The sequence below is a fragment of the Poromitra crassiceps genome, assembly GCF_964638095.1.
Source record: "Poromitra crassiceps genome assembly, chromosome: 16".
Lineage (NCBI taxonomy): Eukaryota > Metazoa > Chordata > Actinopteri > Beryciformes > Melamphaidae > Poromitra > Poromitra crassiceps.
This window is the reverse complement of record NC_139645.1, coordinates 485001-503484: the sequence shown is the minus strand read 5'-3', so window position 1 is coordinate 503484 and position 18484 is coordinate 485001. Positions and strand designations below refer to the sequence as shown.

The window sequence follows — 18484 nt, the reverse complement described above, 5'->3', positions numbered from 1 at the left end:
AGGGCGCAATTTATCTGGAAATAAATTATTTTGTGGTTTCTCCTGCAGAGCAGTTTGCCCACAGACCTGTCTGGGACAATCAGGATACAGCCTCTGCTGCCTTGATGCTCAGCTCATCTCGTTACCGTTGCCAGGCAACCAGAGGAAGCTGCAGCCTAGAGATAACAGTCAACAGCTATTGTGTTACATCTTAGAAAGGGTAGGGCAGGCTATAGCTACACTACAATTTTTTATTGATTCTATAGGCTACAGTAGCCTATATTTTGTTCATTTATTAACATGCCCAATAGTAGCCTACCAGAATCCATTGAAAACCCTTTTGTAACAATTTGTTCAGAGTTCAAACTTATATTGACTAGCCTAGCCTAAGCAAAAACAACCCCCGTATTGGTACGAGTGAAATGTTATATTGTCTCCCCTGATTCTAAATAGCCTATAAACAGTTTTAACTTGACAACAATAACAACCGTCACAACCCACCCGAATATCCGGTTTACTGCCTGTATACATAGCTGAGCGCAGGCTAATATTCGGCTCATATTAAATGTTAACGTTAGGCCGTGTCTCCGACAGACACATTAACAAGGTAGCCTATTTCGGTCTTTATGTCTTGTAGTAGTTAGTAGTTGTTGTTGTTGTTGATAGTTGCCATAACAACCACCCCTGTCGGAAAGACGTGCACACGCTGGGTAGGAAGCGTTGTTGTCCCGGAGGCGATATTTTTTTTCGGATGATGGCGAAGGCTATGCGAAGGCATAACCCGCCCCTCTCTGCCTCTGATTGGCCTAGCGTCAAACTTCCATCCAAACACGTTCGCTTGGCTATCCTGCATTACATCTCTTTCTACAGTCTGTGGTCAGACCGTCAAACTCAGTGGGTCAGACTCAGACAGACAGCAGTTACGCTTGCAAGCCTGCATGAAAGACGCCAGTGTGTTTATGTTTTTAATATACCGTAGTCATATCTATGGTTTATAACGCTGCCACTAATCAAAGGCAGAGAGGGCCAGGGGTGGGTTATGCCTTCACCATCATCCGAAAAAAATATCGCTTCCGGTAAGCTAGCTAGCTAGCTAGCGTCAGCAGCAGCAGAGCCAGTCGGGGGGAGGAAGTCCATATATGGTCCATCCGGTCATGGGCACAGGACATTACGTCATCACAGGATAACGCGATTGGCTGGCTCAGATCTGTTCAAATCTGAGCCAGCCAATCACGTTGTCCTGCGCCGTTTGCGACAGTGTATAAAAGGCGACCGCTGACCGGGGTGGGTCAGATCAGAGGAGAGGGGGAGAGAGGAGAGGGGGAGAGAAGGGGAGGGGAGAAGGGGAGAGGAGAGGGGAGGAGAGGAGGGGAGAGGAGGGGAGAGGAGAGGGGGAGAGGGGAGAGGAGAGGAGAGGAGGGGAGAGGGGGAGGGGAGAGGAGAAGAGGAGAGGAGGGGGGAGGAGAGCAGGGGGAGAGGAGAGGAGGAGAGCGCCGCCAGCGGCACCACCCCGCTGGGCACAGACACCCAGGCCAGCCACCCCAACCTCCAGGCTGCCACCACCCAGGCTAAGTGCCCCTCTGCTGCAAACTCATGTTTCCCTGGTCACCAGTCATGCTGGACATCAGTACAAGTGTGAGATCCCTCTCATTCCCGCAAATATGTAACGTAGCCTATACAGTGTTGTGTAGTGGACAGGTCCGCCCATAAGGGGGGGTAAAGGGGTAAGCTTCGAGGGGCGTCGCCACTATAAAGTAAGTTATTTTTAATAGGCTAAAGCATTTTACAAAATGTCTATGGAAAAATAAAAGGCAGATTAAATCCATTGGTTCGTATGAAAGTATAGCTGTCCCGGAAGTGGGCGTGACTGACATTATTATAATTTTTCACCATGTTTTTCACCCCAGCCATTTTGTGTCTAAAGGGCAGTAACACAGGTGCAACCAAAGACAGTAACTGGAACAGCTAAATGGACTGGAAGTTGGAAACCCTCATTAATGTTTTGCTTGCGCCTGTGTTACCTGCCTGCCTTTTAGACACAAAATGGCTTCTGTGGAAAAAGGTCAACAGTGTAACCCCATTCCCACCATGGCATGTATTCCCACAGCCTGTGAACGCACCACCCGGTCTTGGGGCGGAGTTTGTCGTGAAAAAAGCTCTGTGAGTGGAGACGGTCACAAACACAACAGAGAGACAAAACAGTCCGTGGAAGAGCAGCGATCCCAAAGCTACTCTTAAATCTACCCTTTCTTTTTTAAATCTACTCTCTCTCTCTTTAAATCTACTCTTTTTTGGATCGACTTTCTTGTTTCTCCAAAGCTGCTGAGAGTGAGGCATGACGGACACTGTGTCAGCCAGCGGCCTGACAGACCGCGGCGGAGAAGAGCAGCGCTTCAAAAAGGCCAGTCTGAAAGTTACAGTAGAACATTTGAGTTCAGCCTAAACTCAGCTAAACACGTTTTACTGCCTGTACTGGAGGGAGATGTCTGTTTTGTCCTGTTGAAACTCATGTAACGTAGCTAGAATGAGACAAGGTAGGGCAAAAGTAGTTTCCTCACTGACTGCGGTGTGGGAAACCGGTCCAACAGGTAACGTTAATGTTCACTGTTACAAACATCAACAACAACAAGGTCTCATTCAAGGTTAAATCTGAACAAACAGATCGTGATGTATCACCAACAGCAGCAAACACACAGCGCGCTGTCAGTTTCGTGTGTGTGTGTGTGTGTGTGTGTGTGTGTGTGTGTGTGTGTGTGTGTGTGTGTGTGTGTGTGTGTGTGTGTGAGTGAGAGAGAGAGATACATTGTGAGCTATTTACAGAATGGAATGTAAATAGACCCTTTTCACAGCAATCGGCGGTTTGAGGCAGTAAAGCAGGTGTAACCAATCCCATTAATGATGATTCCATTCCAAATTGTAGGTGTTCCACTGCCAGCTGGGCCCTCATTGAATTGGTTACACCTGTTTTACTACCTGCTTTACCACCACCTTGATGATCCTCAGGGACCTCCTGAGGCACCGCTGGGTGTATCGTTTTTTGCAGGCTGGGCAGCTCGCATCCGGTGACAAATTGGGCTTTTATTCTGAAGGTAAAAGCGCCTAGCTTCCGGTATTCTGTCTATTTCTAGTGGGATTGATGTAGCTTCATGGAAATGAATCACATCATACAGTAGAAGTCAATGATACACTGCTGCAGATTGGTTGCATTATGTTTTGGCAGCCCCTGGCAAAGGAAAACCAACCATGAGTTTGATGGCCTTTAATTAATATGCGTGAACTATATTATTATGTGTGAATGTTATCGGGCACTTATCAGCCATGATGTGTTTTTAGCAACTCATTATCAGACTCTGTTTGTTGAATGCCAATGCGATTCACTTCAATATAGCCATAAGGCTATATTGAGGGCTAGTTCAATGCTCCTATATTGTCTTCCATGTTGAAGGGGGGCCGTGTCGTCACATGTTACATGGTGACGGTAAGGGTAAGGGTAGCGCTACATGGTGACAGTAAGGGTAAGGTAAGGGTAGCGCTACATGGTGACGGTAAGGTAAGGGTAAGGGTAGCGCTACATGGTGACGGTAAGGTAAGGGTAAGGGTAGCGCTACATGGTGACAGTAAGGTAAGGGTAAGGGTAGCGCTACATGGTGACATTAAGGGTAAGGGTAAGGTAAGGGTAAGGGTAGCATTATCACAGAATTCCACTCTGGAACCTGGTTTCACCTTCTTGCGTCTTCAGGCCCCAATAATGCCGTTGTCATGGAAACAGAAGGCCCAAACGCAACAAAAGGCCTCAGTCTGCTGAGAGGAGAGAGGGGGGGGGGGGGAAACCTCTCTAACCAGTTCTGTTGTCTGTTCCTGTCTGTCTGTTCCTGTCTGTCTGTACCTGTCTGTCTGTTCCTGTCTGTCTGTACCTGTCTGTTCCTGTCTGTCTGTTCCTGTCTGTCTGTTCCTGTCTGTCTGTTCCTGTCTGTCTGTTCCTGTCTGTCTGTTCCTGTCTGTCTGTTCCTGTCTGTCTGTTCATGTCTGTCTGTTCCTGTCTGTCTGTTCCTGTCTGTCTGTACCTGTCTGTCTGTTCCTGTCTGTCTGTTCCTGTCTGTCTGTTCATGTCTGTCTGTTCCTGTCTGTCTGTTCCTGTCTGTCTGTTCCTGTCTGTCTGTTCATGTCTGTCTGTTCCTGTCTGTCTGTTCCTGTCTGTCTGTTCCTGTCTGTCTGTTCCTGTCTGTCTGTACCTGTCTGTTCCTGTCTGTCTGTACCTGTCTGGCACAGCCTGCATGTTGACTTTCAGCCCATGGGAAAGGGACCTGGCAGTTGGTGGAGTGATTATGTAAAAGGGGTGGTAGCTGTTGACTGTTGCTCTAATATGTGTCAATTTTAGTGCTTCTTGTATTTTATATGAATAATATGTTTTATTTAAAAATGTGTCTTTTATTTCAATGGCTTCCATGTAATGTGACACAGTGGCTCTCAAGCACTAACATCACTTTAAGAGGTGTCTATTTGTCCAGTGTAGTAATCATGTCCAGTGTAGTAATCATGTCTGGTATTGATTCAGAGTCACTGCCTCACATTACATGGAAATTCTATTATGGATCCTTGAAAAGTCCTGGAAAAGTTTGGACATTTCCTCCATGGAACTGTGTGGGAACCCTGATATTTGTAGCGGTGTCGTGGAGCCCAGTGTTTTTCTTTGTGTGATCCCCATCTGAACACTGTGGATTTAGGCTTTGTGCTACACTTCCTGTGTCTATAAAAAGGCCAATTGGGAGCCAGGCTGTGGCTCTGATGGGGTTAATTAATACCTCTGTCATAAACGCTGGAGCTTCTGTCTGTGAGGCACATTTAGAGCCATATGAAATCTTTTATTTTTTTTTCACCAGATTCCGTTTTATTTTTCCCCAAATTCCAATATTAAGTTAGGGGTTAGGATCGAGATATATATATATATATATATATATATATATATATATATATATATATATATATATATATATATATATATATATATATATATATATATATATATTAATATAATTATATATATATATATTTTTGGCTAACCCTGTTACCTATGCCCCTGCAGGAGTCTTTACTTCCATGAGCCTTCTCAGTAGAAAAAGGCTTATTCTTTGAGGGCAAATGAGTAACTGCTTCCTCTCCTGGTTTTGTCATTTGTGATTTTGAAGCAGTTTGGCCAGATTTGAACTGAGTGGAGTTGGACTTGTTACATGGACTCGAGTCACACTTAAGTCGCACACACCGTGATTTGAGACTCGACCTCAAAAGACTCGACTCGGTCTTGAGATTTGGGACTCATAACAATGTGTATGTATATATATATATATATATATATACACGTGCATTTAACATTAAGGGAATGTCTACTTGTAATAATGTCAACTAATCAATGCTGACACTGTATGCTAATAGATAAAGGAGTGAGGATAGTACAGCCCATGCTTTATGCTTTGTGTTCTAAGCAGACCGGATGGCATCCAGCAGATGATACGATGCTCATCCATAAGACCTGAGACTTGGACTTGCACAAAATGACTTGTGAGGCTTCCCTCCTGCTGGTCAGTCAAATTAAAAAGTTGTCAGAACAATGAACACTCAGTAAAAGTACAGATAGCTGAAAGTCCTACTTAAGTACAGTAACAAAGTATTTGTACTTAGTTACTTGCCACCTCTCTGCTGTGCTGTCTCACTTCCAGCTGGCCCAGGGCTGACATGGAAAAATAGCAGAGTAAAAAAGCAGACTCGGCATGTTTCTAGTTTCTACTCTTCATCTATACACAGTTACACACACACACACACACACACACACACACACACACACACACACACACACACACACACAGCATGTTTCTACTCCTCCTCATTGACGTAGCATCAAGCCGCACTGAGTAATCCACAACATGTGTCTTGGTTCAGACCAGTCCTGCTCACAAGCAGTGGTGTGGTGGTCCCTGGTGGTCCCTGGAGAAGTGGGACTACTCTTAATTTCACCCTCCACTGTGTGTGTGTGTGTGTGTGTGTGTGTGGGGGGGGGGGGGGGGGGGGGTAGTGTTTGAATTATACTGTATACCAGGGCTATTCAACTATATTGTTCAGAGGGCCACATTGTCAGAAAGCTAAGGGCCCCTGAGCTAAGCTATTATTATTGTTCAGTAGTAGTGCTACTGAAGTTATATATTATATATAGAAATAATAATTAAAAATCCACAGATGAAAAACAGAAACGATTTGTATCTGCTGCTGTAACCTGAGTGTGTGTCATCGAGAGAGAGAGAGGAGAGGAGAGAGAGAGAGAGAGGAGGGCGAGAGAGAAAGGAGGGGGGAGAGAGAGAGAGGAGGAGGGGGAGAGAGAGAGAGACAGAGGAGGGAGAGAGAGGAGGGAGAGAGAGGAGGGGGAGGGGAGATGGAGAGAGAGAGAGACAGAGGAGGGGGAGAGAGAGGAGGGGGAGGGTAGAGTGAGAGAGAGACTCACCCTGAGAGTGTTATGGGAGGAGGCAGAGGGTTAACCTTTTTCTCAGTTGAGAGAGAGAGTTCGGTAGAGCGAGCAACAGTGTGTACTGAGAGGGAGAGAGAGAGAGTGACGGAGCGAGAGAGACTGTTAGAACACATGCATGCAGGCAGCAGGGCCACTCACACACTCATGCCGACGGTGGCGGGTGAAATACTGCCTCTGCTCATTTTGACCCAGACATGACATGCCATGCCCTTCCTGCGGGGGCAGCCAGGAGCAGTGGGCAGCTTTTCCCTACAGCGCCCAGAGGCCAGCTTCTGTTGTAGTGGTTGCTGGTCAGGTGACGATCTCCTGCATGTATTTAGTGGGGGTCCATACCAGAAGAACCCCCAGGGGAGCACAGGGAGAACATGTGGGGTCCATACCAATGTTGTATGGAAGAACCCCCAGGGGAGCACAGGGAGAACATGTAAACACCACACAGAAAGGCCCTTTTGAAGAGATAGCCCACCTGGGCAGTAGGGACTCACGACATGGGGGGACACATCGCCTACAGCATCCCAGGCGGGACTCGAACCCACAATCTTTTTTCTTTTCTTTTCTTATTTTTTGTGATCCCATTCCCCCCACCCCATTTTCTCCCCAATTGTACTTGACCAATTTCCCCCTGCTGCCCCGGTCACTGCTCCACCCTCTGTCGATGTGGGGAGAGCCGTAGACTAGCACCATGCTTCCTCTGACACATGCCGCAGTTGCCAGCCACTTCTTTTCACCTGACAGCGGGGAGCTTCACCGGCAGGACGTAGCACGTTGGAGGATCACGCTATTCCCACCAGTTCCCTTCCGCCCCAAAACAGGCGCCCTGACTTTCTGTTACTTATGATTGGAATGATAGTGAAAATACATGATCTGATCACTGGGATCTGATCCCCCCAGACCCCAATTTGAGAACTACTGATCTATTCAGTGTTGTTTAGGAAGAGAAAGTCTGCTATTGCGCAATAACTGGGCCCTGGCTGCAGCCTCTCTCTGGCCGCTTGCCAGCCCTAATCACCAGTTGTATAAGCCCACTCTCCCATGAATCATTGCTTTGCAGATGTCTTAGTTATACCACAGACTGACTTGCTGTGTAGATGAAGTCTTAGTTATACAAAAGACTGACTTGCTGTGTAGATGAAGTCTTAGTTATACAAAAGACTGACTTGCTGTGTGGATGAAGTCTTAGTTATACAAAAGACTGACTTGCTGTGTGGATGAAGTCTTAGTTATACAGACTGACTTGCTGTGTGGATGAAGTCTTAGTTATACAGACTGACTTGCTGTGTGGATGAAGTCTTAGTTATACAGACTGACTTGCTGTGTGGATGAAGTCTTAGTTATACAGACTGACTTGCTGTGTAGATGAAGTCTTAGTTATACAGACTGACTTGCTGTGTAGATGAAGTCTTAGTTATACAGACTGACTTGCTGTGTGGATGAAGTCTTAGTTATACAGACTGACTTGCTGTGTAGATGAAGTCTTAGTTATACAGACTGACTTGCTGTGTGGATGAAGTCTTAGTTATACAGACTGACTTGCTGTGTGGATGAAGTCTTAGTTATACAGACTGACTTGCTGTGTGGATGAAGTCTTAGTTATACAGACTGACTTGCTGTGTGGATGAAGTCTTAGTTATACAGACTGACTTGCTGTGTGGATGGAGTCTTAGTTATACAGACTGACTTGCTGTGTGGATGAAGTCTTAGTTATACAAAAGACTGACTTGCTGTGTAGATGAAGTCTTAGTTATACAAAAGACTGACTTGCTGTGTAGATGAAGTCTTAGTTATACAAAAGACTGACTTGCTGTGTAGATGAAGTCTTAGTTATACAAAAGACTGACTTGCTGTGTGGATGAAGTCTTAGTTATACAGACTGACTTGCTGTGTGGATGGAGTCTTAGTTATACAGACTGACTTGCTGTGTGGATGAAGTCTTAGTTATACAGACTGACTTGCTGTGTAGATGAAGTCTTAGTTATACAGACTGACTTGCTGTGTAGATGAAGTCTTAGTTATACAGACTGACTTGCTGTGTGGATGAAGTCTTAGTTATACAGACTGACTTGCTGTGTAGATGAAGTCTTAGTTATACAGACTGACTTGCTGTGTGGATGAAGTCTTAGTTATACAGACTGACTTGCTGTGTTGATGAAGTCTTAGTTATACAGACTGACTTGCTGTGTGGATGAAGTCTTAGTTATACAGACTGACTTGCTGTGTGGATGAAGTCTTAGTTATACAGACTGACTTGCTGTGTGGATGGAGTCTTAGTTATACAGACTGACTTGCTGTGTGGATGAAGTCTTAGTTATACAAAAGACTGACTTGCTGTGTAGATGAAGTCTTAGTTATACAAAAGACTGACTTGCTGTGTAGATGAAGTCTTAGTTATACAAAAGACTGACTTGCTGTGTAGATGAAGTCTTAGTTATACAAAAGACTGACTTGCTGTGTGGATGAAGTCTTAGTTATACAGACTGACTTGCTGTGTGGATGGAGTCTTAGTTATACAGACTGACTTGCTGTGTGGATGAAGTCTTAGTTATACAGACTGACTTGCTGTGTAGATGAAGTCTTAGTTATACACAGACTGACTTGCTGTGTAGATGAAGTCTTAGTTATACACAGACTGACTTGCTGTGTAGATGAAGTCTTAGTTATACAGACTGACTTGCTGTGTGGATGAAGTCTTAGTTATACAGACTGACTTGCTGTGTGGATGAAGTCTTAGTTATACACAGACTGACTTGCTGTGTAGATGAAGTCTTAGTTATACAGACTGACTTGCTGTGTAGATGAAGTCTTAGTTATACAGACTGACTTGCTGTGTGGATGAAGTCTTAGTTATACACAGACTGACTTGCTGTGTAGATGAAGTCTTAGTTATACAGACTGACTTGCTGTGTGGATGAAGTCTTAGTTATACAGACTGACTTGCTGTGTGGATGAAGTCTTAGTTATACAGACTGACTTGCTGTGTGGATGGAGTCTTAGTTATACAGACTGACTTGCTGTGTGGATGAAGTCTTAGTTATACAGACTGACTTGCTGTGTGGATGGAGTCTTAGTTATACAGACTGACTTGCTGTGTGGATGAAGTCTTAGTTATACACAGACTGACTTGCTGTGTAGATGAAGTCTTAGTTATACAGACTGACTTGCTGTGTAGATGAAGTCTTAGTTATACAGACTGACTTGCTGTGTGGATGAAGTCTTAGTTATACACAGACTGACTTGCTGTGTAGATGAAGTCTTAGTTATACAGACTGACTTGCTGTGTAGATGAAGTCTTAGTTATACAGACTGACTTGCTGTGTAGATGAAGTCTTAGTTATACACAGACTGACTTGCTGTGTAGATGAAGTCTTAGTTATACAAAAGACTGACTTGCTGTGTGGATGAAGTCTTAGTTATACAGACTGACTTGCTGTGTAGATGAAGTCTTAGTTATACAGACTGACTTGCTGTGTGGATGAAGTCTTAGTTATACAAAAGACTGACTTGCTGTGTAGATGAAGTCTTAGTTATACAAAAGACTGACTTGCTGTGTAGATGAAGTCTTAGTTATACAGACTGACTTGCTGTGTGGATGAAGTCTTAGTTATACAGACTGACTTGCTGTGTAGATGAAGTCTTAGTTATACAGACTGACTTGCTGTGTGGATGAAGTCTTAGTTATACACAGACTGACTTGCTGTGTGGATGCAGTCTTAGTTATACAGACTGACTTGCTGTGTAGATGAAGTCTTAGTTATACAGACTGACTTGCTGTGTGGATGAAGTCTTAGTTATACACAGACTGACTTGATGTGTAGATGAAGTCTTAGTTATACAGACTGACTTGCTGTGTGGATGAAGTCTTAGTTATACACAGACTGACTTGCTGTGTGGATGAAGTCTTAGTTATACAGACTGACTTGCTGTGTAGATGAAGTCTTAGTTATACAGACTGACTTGCTGTGTGGATGAAGTCTTAGTTATACAAAAGACTGACTTGCTGTGTAGATGAAGTCTTAGTTATACAAAAGACTGACTTGCTGTGTAGATGAAGTCTTAGTTATACAGACTGACTTGCTGTGTGGATGAAGTCTTAGTTATACAGACTGACTTGCTGTGTAGATGAAGTCTTAGTTATACAGACTGACTTGCTGTGTGGATGAAGTCTTAGTTATACACAGACTGACTTGCTGTGTGGATGCAGTCTTAGTTATACAGACTGACTTGCTGTGTAGATGAAGTCTTAGTTATACAGACTGACTTGCTGTGTGGATGAAGTCTTAGTTATACACAGACTGACTTGATGTGTAGATGAAGTCTTAGTTATACAGACTGACTTGCTGTGTGGATGAAGTCTTAGTTATACACAGACTGACTTGCTGTGTGGATGAAGTCTTAGTTATACAGACTGACTTGCTGTGTAGATGCAGTCTTAGTTATACAGACTGACTTGATGTGTGGATGCAGTCTTAGTCTAAGACTTCATCCACACATCAAGTTGGTCTGTTGTATAAGTAAGAATTGTGGAAATGTTGAGGAAATGTTGCCAGTGTCAGATATTTCTATGGTGAAGGCTGTAAGTGAGTCATGTTATTTTTCTGGATATACTGTAGCTATGCTGCAGTACAGGCATTTTATTTTGAAGGCAGGCAATGGAAGTGTTGTGTTGTGTTGTGTTGATGGCGGAGTGCCTGACGCTTCATGTTGGACCCGGGGAGAATAATACATCCTGGTGTCTCGTGTGGAGTTGTCCTAAGTTGGAGTTGTCTCCGTTTCAGAAACGAAGATCTTGTGTATGTCCTCATTAGTAGGAGAGGGAGTTGTGCTGATATGTGGGCATATGTAGATCTTGTGTATGTCCTCATTAGTAGGAGAGGGAGTTGTGCTGATATGTGGGCATATGTAGCCTAAGGTCATGTTGTTAACTGACAATGCATCTCAGTTGATGTTTAGGAGTAACGCAAAATTAATGTAACGAGTAGTGTAACAAATTACTTGCTCCAGGGAGTAAAGTATTATTAAGGAAAGTAAGGCAGTACTTTTTAAAAGTAATGTGTAATGTGTAACATGTTAGTTTTTTGAGTAATGACCCCCAACACTGGTCAAAGGTCAAGGTCACTGTGACCTCTCGAACGCCATTTTCAAGTGTAACAGTCGAATATGAAAGCAGGCTTACTGTGGTCAAACACTTTGGAATGCCACTCGGATTGCAGTTTCTTCGTGTACATTGTGATAATTCAAATGATTACATAACAGAACATATCGCCATGGTTACTATCATCCACCAGCCACTCCCTTCTTAACACACACACACACACACACACACACACACACACACACACACCCTCCCTCCCTCGCTTTGATGTAATGACTGACGTATGGCCTCTCCAGCTCTCTAGATAACTGCTGCACCCAGCCAAGCCCCGCCCAGCCTCGTTAACACTATTCTGGCCTTAACGAGGTTTTGATCTGCCTAAGGGTTAATCATCACACTTTGTATTGTTATAAGGGTTAATCATAAGGGTGAATCATTACACTTTGTATTGTTCGTGCGGGAACACCCAAGTGACAGACGTTGGAGACTTTACTCTAACTCGGGATGCACCATATTGGATCTTTATCCAATTTTTATTCTGATATCCGATACGTCGATATATCGATATTTTCCAACTCTTTTGGCAGATAGAGAGCCAAAGTGTTAGGCATATGAACCAAAGGATTTCTTCTATGTATTTTTCCATAGACTTAAAAGGAAGGATGGTTCCATTCCAAGTGTTTTAGTCCACAAAACATTCATGGAATTTCACAGCAAAACGTTGTTGCAGATTTCTCCTTCACAATTGAAGTGGATGGTGACCAACTTTCAATCAAAAAAATAAAGCCCCCATACTGCACAGTCCACCTGGCATATAGTCCAAGTCTCCAGAAGCCCTGAGATGCCAAGTTGACTTGAAAAGACGTCATTTACACTAGGGCTGCAACTAACGATTATTTTCATTATCAATTAATCTGTCGATTATTTTCTCGATTAATCGATTAGTGTTTCCCAACCCCAAGATGACATCCTCAAATGTCTTGTTTTGTCCACAACCTAAAGATATTCAGTTTACCGTCATAGGAGGAGTAAAGGAAACCGAAAATAATCACATTTAAGAAGCTGGAACCAGTGAATTTAGATTTTCTTTCTTTAAAAAAAATACTCAAAACAGTTATCGAAAATATCGATGAATGTCGATTCATTTTCTGTCGATCGACTAATCGATTAAGCGTTGCAGCTCTAATTTACACCCTGTTTTTAGCTGCAATCTTTACTGTAAGATGTCAGTTTCATAAACTTTTCTTAACCACAGACCTTAAATTCCAAGCATTTAACCATAATCCCCAGCCTATACAAAAATCCCATTGACTTTTAGACGAGGGAACAGGAAGTGCCTACAACAGGAAGTGCCTACAACAGGAAGTGCCTACAACAGGAAGTGCCTACAACAGGAAGTGCCTACAACAGGAAGTGCCTACAAAAAGCTGTCATCCCTGCGGTACTCTGTATACTGTAGTGTACTCTGTAGTGTGATATTGCTCAAAACAAAGGGCTTTAACTGAGCCAGCTCTGTTTTGATAGCTCGTCATGTCAAGAACAGAACACACCTCTGCAGTGTGTGAGTCAGGCCCTGTCTATGTCTGTTATCAATGTGACTGACCGTCTGTTGACTCAGTGAGGCTGGGCCACTAAGGCTGTGATAGAGACAAGGACACAGAGTACAGAGAGCCAAACACACAGTCAGTGTGTGAGAGACACATAGAGACATTGCAGTGTTTACACAATTCCAACTTTGTATTTCTATTTTCTAACTGCATTGTCCACATGTTTCTATTTTGATTCTAAGTTCTAAGTTACCTTTACTGGCCCCTATATATATATATATATATATATATAGCCTTAGACTGATGAGATCACAATTGGCACTTTATACTGACATACACACACTCCTGGAATTATAGATAGATAATAGATTTGACCTACTCTTATTATATAATTTGATTGCAATGTTGCACAGCTGTTTACACACGTCTTTAATTGTAGCACGTTTATGTTAACTGGACCTAACCTTACGAATATGATATCCTCCACAGGGCTTTATGTTAACTGGACCTAACCTTACGTATATGATATCCTCCACAGGGCTTTATGTTAACTGGACCTAACCTTACGTATATGATATCCTCCACAGGGCTTTATGTTAACTGGACCTAACCTTACGTATATGATATCCTCCACAGGGCTTTATGTTAACTGGACCTAACCTTACGTATATGATATCCTCCACAGGGCTTTATGTTAACTGGACCTAACCTTACATATATGATATCCTCCACAGGGCTTTATGTTAACTGGACCTAACCTTACGTATATGATATCCTCCACAGGGCTTTATGTTAACTGGACCTAACCTTACATATATGATATCCTCCACAGGGCTTTATGTTAACTGGACCTAACCTTACGTATATGATATCCTCCACAGGGCTTTATGTTAACTGGACCTAACCTTACGTATATGATATCCTCCACAGGGCTTTATGTTAACTGGACCTAACCTTACGTATATGATATCCTCCACAGGGCTTTATGTTAACTGGACCTAACCTTACGTATATGATATCCTCCACAGGGCTTTATGTTAACTGGACCTAACCTTATGTATATGATATCCTCCACAGGGCTGTAACCCGTTGGCCCAGACTGGACGCAGCAAACTGCAGAACAAGCGAGCCAGCCTCAACCAGCAGATCATCAAACAGATGAGGATGAGAGCTGGAGCCGAGAACCTGCTCAGGTAAGACCTGCTCACATGGAGATGTCTATATGATCCTGTAGCATTATAGCATATGGAGGGAGGCTGTAGTCCTAGTCTATACATTGAATAGCCAGGGTGATGTAACATGCGTTAGGGTTAGCGTTAGGGTTAGGGTTAGGTCAGGGTGATGTAACATGGCGTATACTTGAGCAATAAGCCCCAGAGGCCGTGGTTAACAGTGATTTTACAACAAACACCCCTTATGGCGCATTCCTATTCCTTTATCGCAAAATAACTGGGATGTGGAGGCTAAATGACGTCACATCCGTTTTGTTAGCGTTCCATTTGCAGAAAACTTGAGCTGGGAAGTTCACTGTTCATTGGTCAGATCCAGTCGCTAGCCATTGTTAGCAATAACAGTTGATAACATGGCATTTTGCGCATACAAACACTGCAGCCTCATGTCCACACAGATAGAAGTTATGCAGTGCTGTGTGTACAGCTGATTTAATGAAACACAAACAAAACAGAAGTGCTAAACAACATTACTACAATTATAACTACTGTTGTTGCGCGGCGCAGCCATCTTGGATTTTTTAGGTCGGGGCTGCTGAGGCTCCTACGAGTTTGGAATGGGAAATACCAGCTCTGATGACGTCACCGCCCAGCTCATGACCTTTGAAGTCATAAGATTACCAGTTCCCAGTTATGAAGGATTGTAACATCTCACTACTATTCACCTTATTCTTTGCCCATACAAGGACGCTTCTGCATGACGTCATTTTGTAATCGTCTTTCCGGTTTTAGACACGGAGGTAGATTACGCCTACCATAGTCATTTTTAGACTTGCCAAAAAGCTGTTTTCAAGCTAAAAAAAACCCCAAACTGTTTTAAAGTGTTATATTTTTCGGGTGAGAACGTAACATATGTGTGACGAGTTTATCAGAATAACGCCTATTTGGAAATATTTAACGACCAGCGAAGACCGGGAGCGCTGGCTGTGCTGACACCGGTCGGACTAGCTATCTGTCAAACCCCACTGTAGGCTACTGGCAGTGAGAAAACACTGTATACGTGCTTTTGTAACTAACGTTAAATGCCGACCGGGTACAGCCATCGGCTCCTCGCAGCAGTAACGTTATGAACATGTAAATGAAGTTGGCCGCAGTGTAGCTTAATTCTGAATGTTGCCAAACTTCATTCATTATTATAGTGACGTTTTGTTTTGAAATTGGCTGCCAACTAGCGCTGAACCGGAAGAACAAATACAATTGCGTGTAATGCGGAAGAGAGAAAAGTGGGCGTGGTGAATAGAAGACTGCAGGAGTGATTCCAGAAGACCAGGGGCCAGTTGCACCAAGTGGTCTTACGACTGGTCTTAAGCTACGCCGGTCGTAACTTAACGACCTAACGGGGCGTAAGCCTTTTTCTCACTAAGACGGTCGTAAATATTACGCCTGGTCAGGAGGGGGCGTAACGTGCCTGTGCCTGTGGTAGTATCAGCGGAGACCTGCTGTGATTGAGTCCTCACCGTCCTCATCGTCGTAAAGTCGCCTTCAAAGCATGACGTGCGATTATAACAAACTAGTTGTGTGGCTTAGCCTTCCCAAATGTTGAGGGTCGTTTTTTAGAATTTAATACATAGAATTGGGAACGTTACATTCAATTTCATTCAGACTGTCTGGCACTCACCGGTGCCATTTTCCCCCGGAGCGAGGGAGGGTGGGATGAGGGAGGGTGTAGTGATGCACATACACAGTAGTGGCTGATAGAGCGTAGTGGCACAGTGACGCTCCAAGCAGGTCGCGAGGCACATTTTTGGGCCAATCAGGGGGCATTCCCCGGCAATTCACATGGACGCGCATTGCTACGACCGGCGTAGTTAAGACCAGACTTAAGCCCTGTTGGTGCAACAGGCGTAAATCCACTCTAAAGACTGGTCTTAACTAAGACCGACGTAGGAGTTACGACCAGGCATAGTTAAGACCACTTGGTGCAACCGGCCCCTGGATATTAGCACTTGGTAAAGGCAGTGGGATTTTTGTTAAATCTGTATATAAAAGGGAGCAAGTGGGCGACGTCTGTCTGTCTGTCTGTCTCTCTGTCTGTGTCTGTCTGTCTGTCAGTCTGTTTGTCTGTCTGTTGTCTGTCTGTCTGTCTGTCTGTCTGTCTCTCTGTCTGTCTGTTATCTGTCTGTCTGTCTGTTGTCTGTCTGTCAGTCTGTTTGTTTGTTCTCTGTTTCAGTTTTGTCCCACTGATGATGTAACAATCAGGGCTGTGTCTCGTCTCGGAGGGCCTGCCTCCAAACGGTGTTTTGGACAGTAGCTGTTGACACTCTTGGTCTGTCTGTCTGTCCCCGTTGTTCGGGACTCAAAAGCTGTTTGGGGAAACGTCTTGTTCCCGTGGAAGTGCCTGTTCTTTGGGCTTGGATGACGGGCCGAGCGGAGATCATATTTCTCAGCACGGACACCACAGCAGAGAAAGTGTACTGGCCTCCCTCCTCTTTCTGTTCTGCTGCCTCCCGTTCGCACTAGCTGCGTATACAGTTAGCTCCATATATATATTTATATATATATTATATATATATATACAGTTAGCTCCATATATATATTTGGACATTGGACACAATCTTCATCATGTTGGCTCTGCACACACTGTACCACAATGAAACAATCAAGATGTGCTTTAACTGTTGACTTCCAGCTTTCATTAGGGATGCAGGGGTTAACCGGTTTGACTATTAACCACGATTTAAAACGTCACGGTTATATAACCGCAGAGGCTCCGCTACACCGAGTGTTTTGTTTCACAACAGTCCGTCAGTTTAAACTCCCATGCGGCGCAGACGGCGCTGGAAGGAGAGGAACCTGTCTCTCTCGCTTCGTTTCCGCACGGACTATTTAGCGGAGGCACCAAACACAGGCAGCTGCCATGTCTCCCAGTAGTAGCCAGTCTGTAGCCTAGCCATGGATGCCATAAATGTTGCAATACATGTCCCGCAAGGTTTCTGAGATTAGGGGAAAGTCTGAGCTGGTGTTACGTTAAGCCAAACGTGGGGAAGAGGCAGCGGATTTGTTTAGCGTTAACATACAGTCATTGACGTTAACGTTAGCTGTTGTGGCTAATGTTAGCTAGCTGGCCATGGCCTGGCGTACATAGTTCCTCAAGCTCGTTGTGACCAAACATCCCCGCATTTAAAGCACTTCATGCTCCCAGCGCTGGCCTAAACCATAGAGAACCTCATGCTTTACATGAAAAGAAACATCAAGGGTTTGTGTCAACTCCAAAAGCAACCCGCTAACGTTACATGTAGGCCTAATAACGTGAAGCTAACGTAGCTAGCTGCTTGGCAGTCATGATCTGACTGAGACAAGGAAAACAAATGCGCACATTTACATAACAAACACCAGTCAACACCACAGAGTGTCCTTTCTTTAATCCAGAGGGAGCATTTTCCAGTAAAAAGTGAAACGACACATGATGGCTTATAGTGAGGCTTTCCATGCCTGCCCCATCATCACTTCAATAGAACTGACCCCAATGCAAAATTCATTTCAGACGGCACATTAGTTGCCAGTAACATGCCAATAAGAGTCTAAGTTACTATGCCTTTTGTGTTTTTTTCTGCAGACTAAGCAGCTATAGGCTTTCGCTTCTATAAAGTAATAATAAAATATTTTTTGTATTGAATATTGAGTGATACACTTTACTAATACAATCATATTATATCAGAAATGTTGTTTGTTTTATGTTCACAATAGTGATGTCAGTTAGATTTGATTAGGTCAGAGCCATGGAATATTAAATCATCCATCTTTGCTCACTACATCTGCCCTTTCTTCTTTTTTTAATCCCAGGTGTGCATAAAATACAGGTTACCCTAACCCTAACTTATTTTTTTAAATACAAAAATGTGAAAAAAGTAACATAGTATGTTTATCGTATCGGTTATTGGCCAGGAGAATATTTATCGGTTAGCGTAGGCCTATACTATCGGCTGTAAAAATCCATATCGTGCATTAGTATTCCGGAAGGCAGCAACTGTTAAGATTGTGGGGGAAATACAATAAAACCTCTATTTAGAGAATGCTCATGTGATTTTTATACGTCCATAACAATAATCGTGAAACCGTGATAATCGTGTTTTTTTCTCAGACTATAATCGTGGATCAAAAAAAATAATCGTTGCATCCCTAGCTT

The 18484-nt window shown here is 43.7% G+C and overlaps 1 protein-coding gene across 1 annotated transcript in view; it reads left to right on the top strand.

The window, feature by feature from the left end:
* Window positions 1–2314: 2314 nt before the first annotated feature.
* The window catches only part of rhpn2 (rhophilin, Rho GTPase binding protein 2), a gene marked incomplete at its 5' end in the record, with an annotated part of 47326 nt that continues 31156 nt past the window's right edge, over window positions 2315–18484 (top strand). Inside the window, 2 exons of the mRNA XM_083652852.1 lie at window positions 2315–2380; window positions 14207–14322. Coding sequence (XP_083508978.1) covers window positions 2315–2380; window positions 14207–14322 — 182 coding nt within the window. The remainder of the gene's footprint in view (window positions 2381–14206; window positions 14323–18484) is intronic.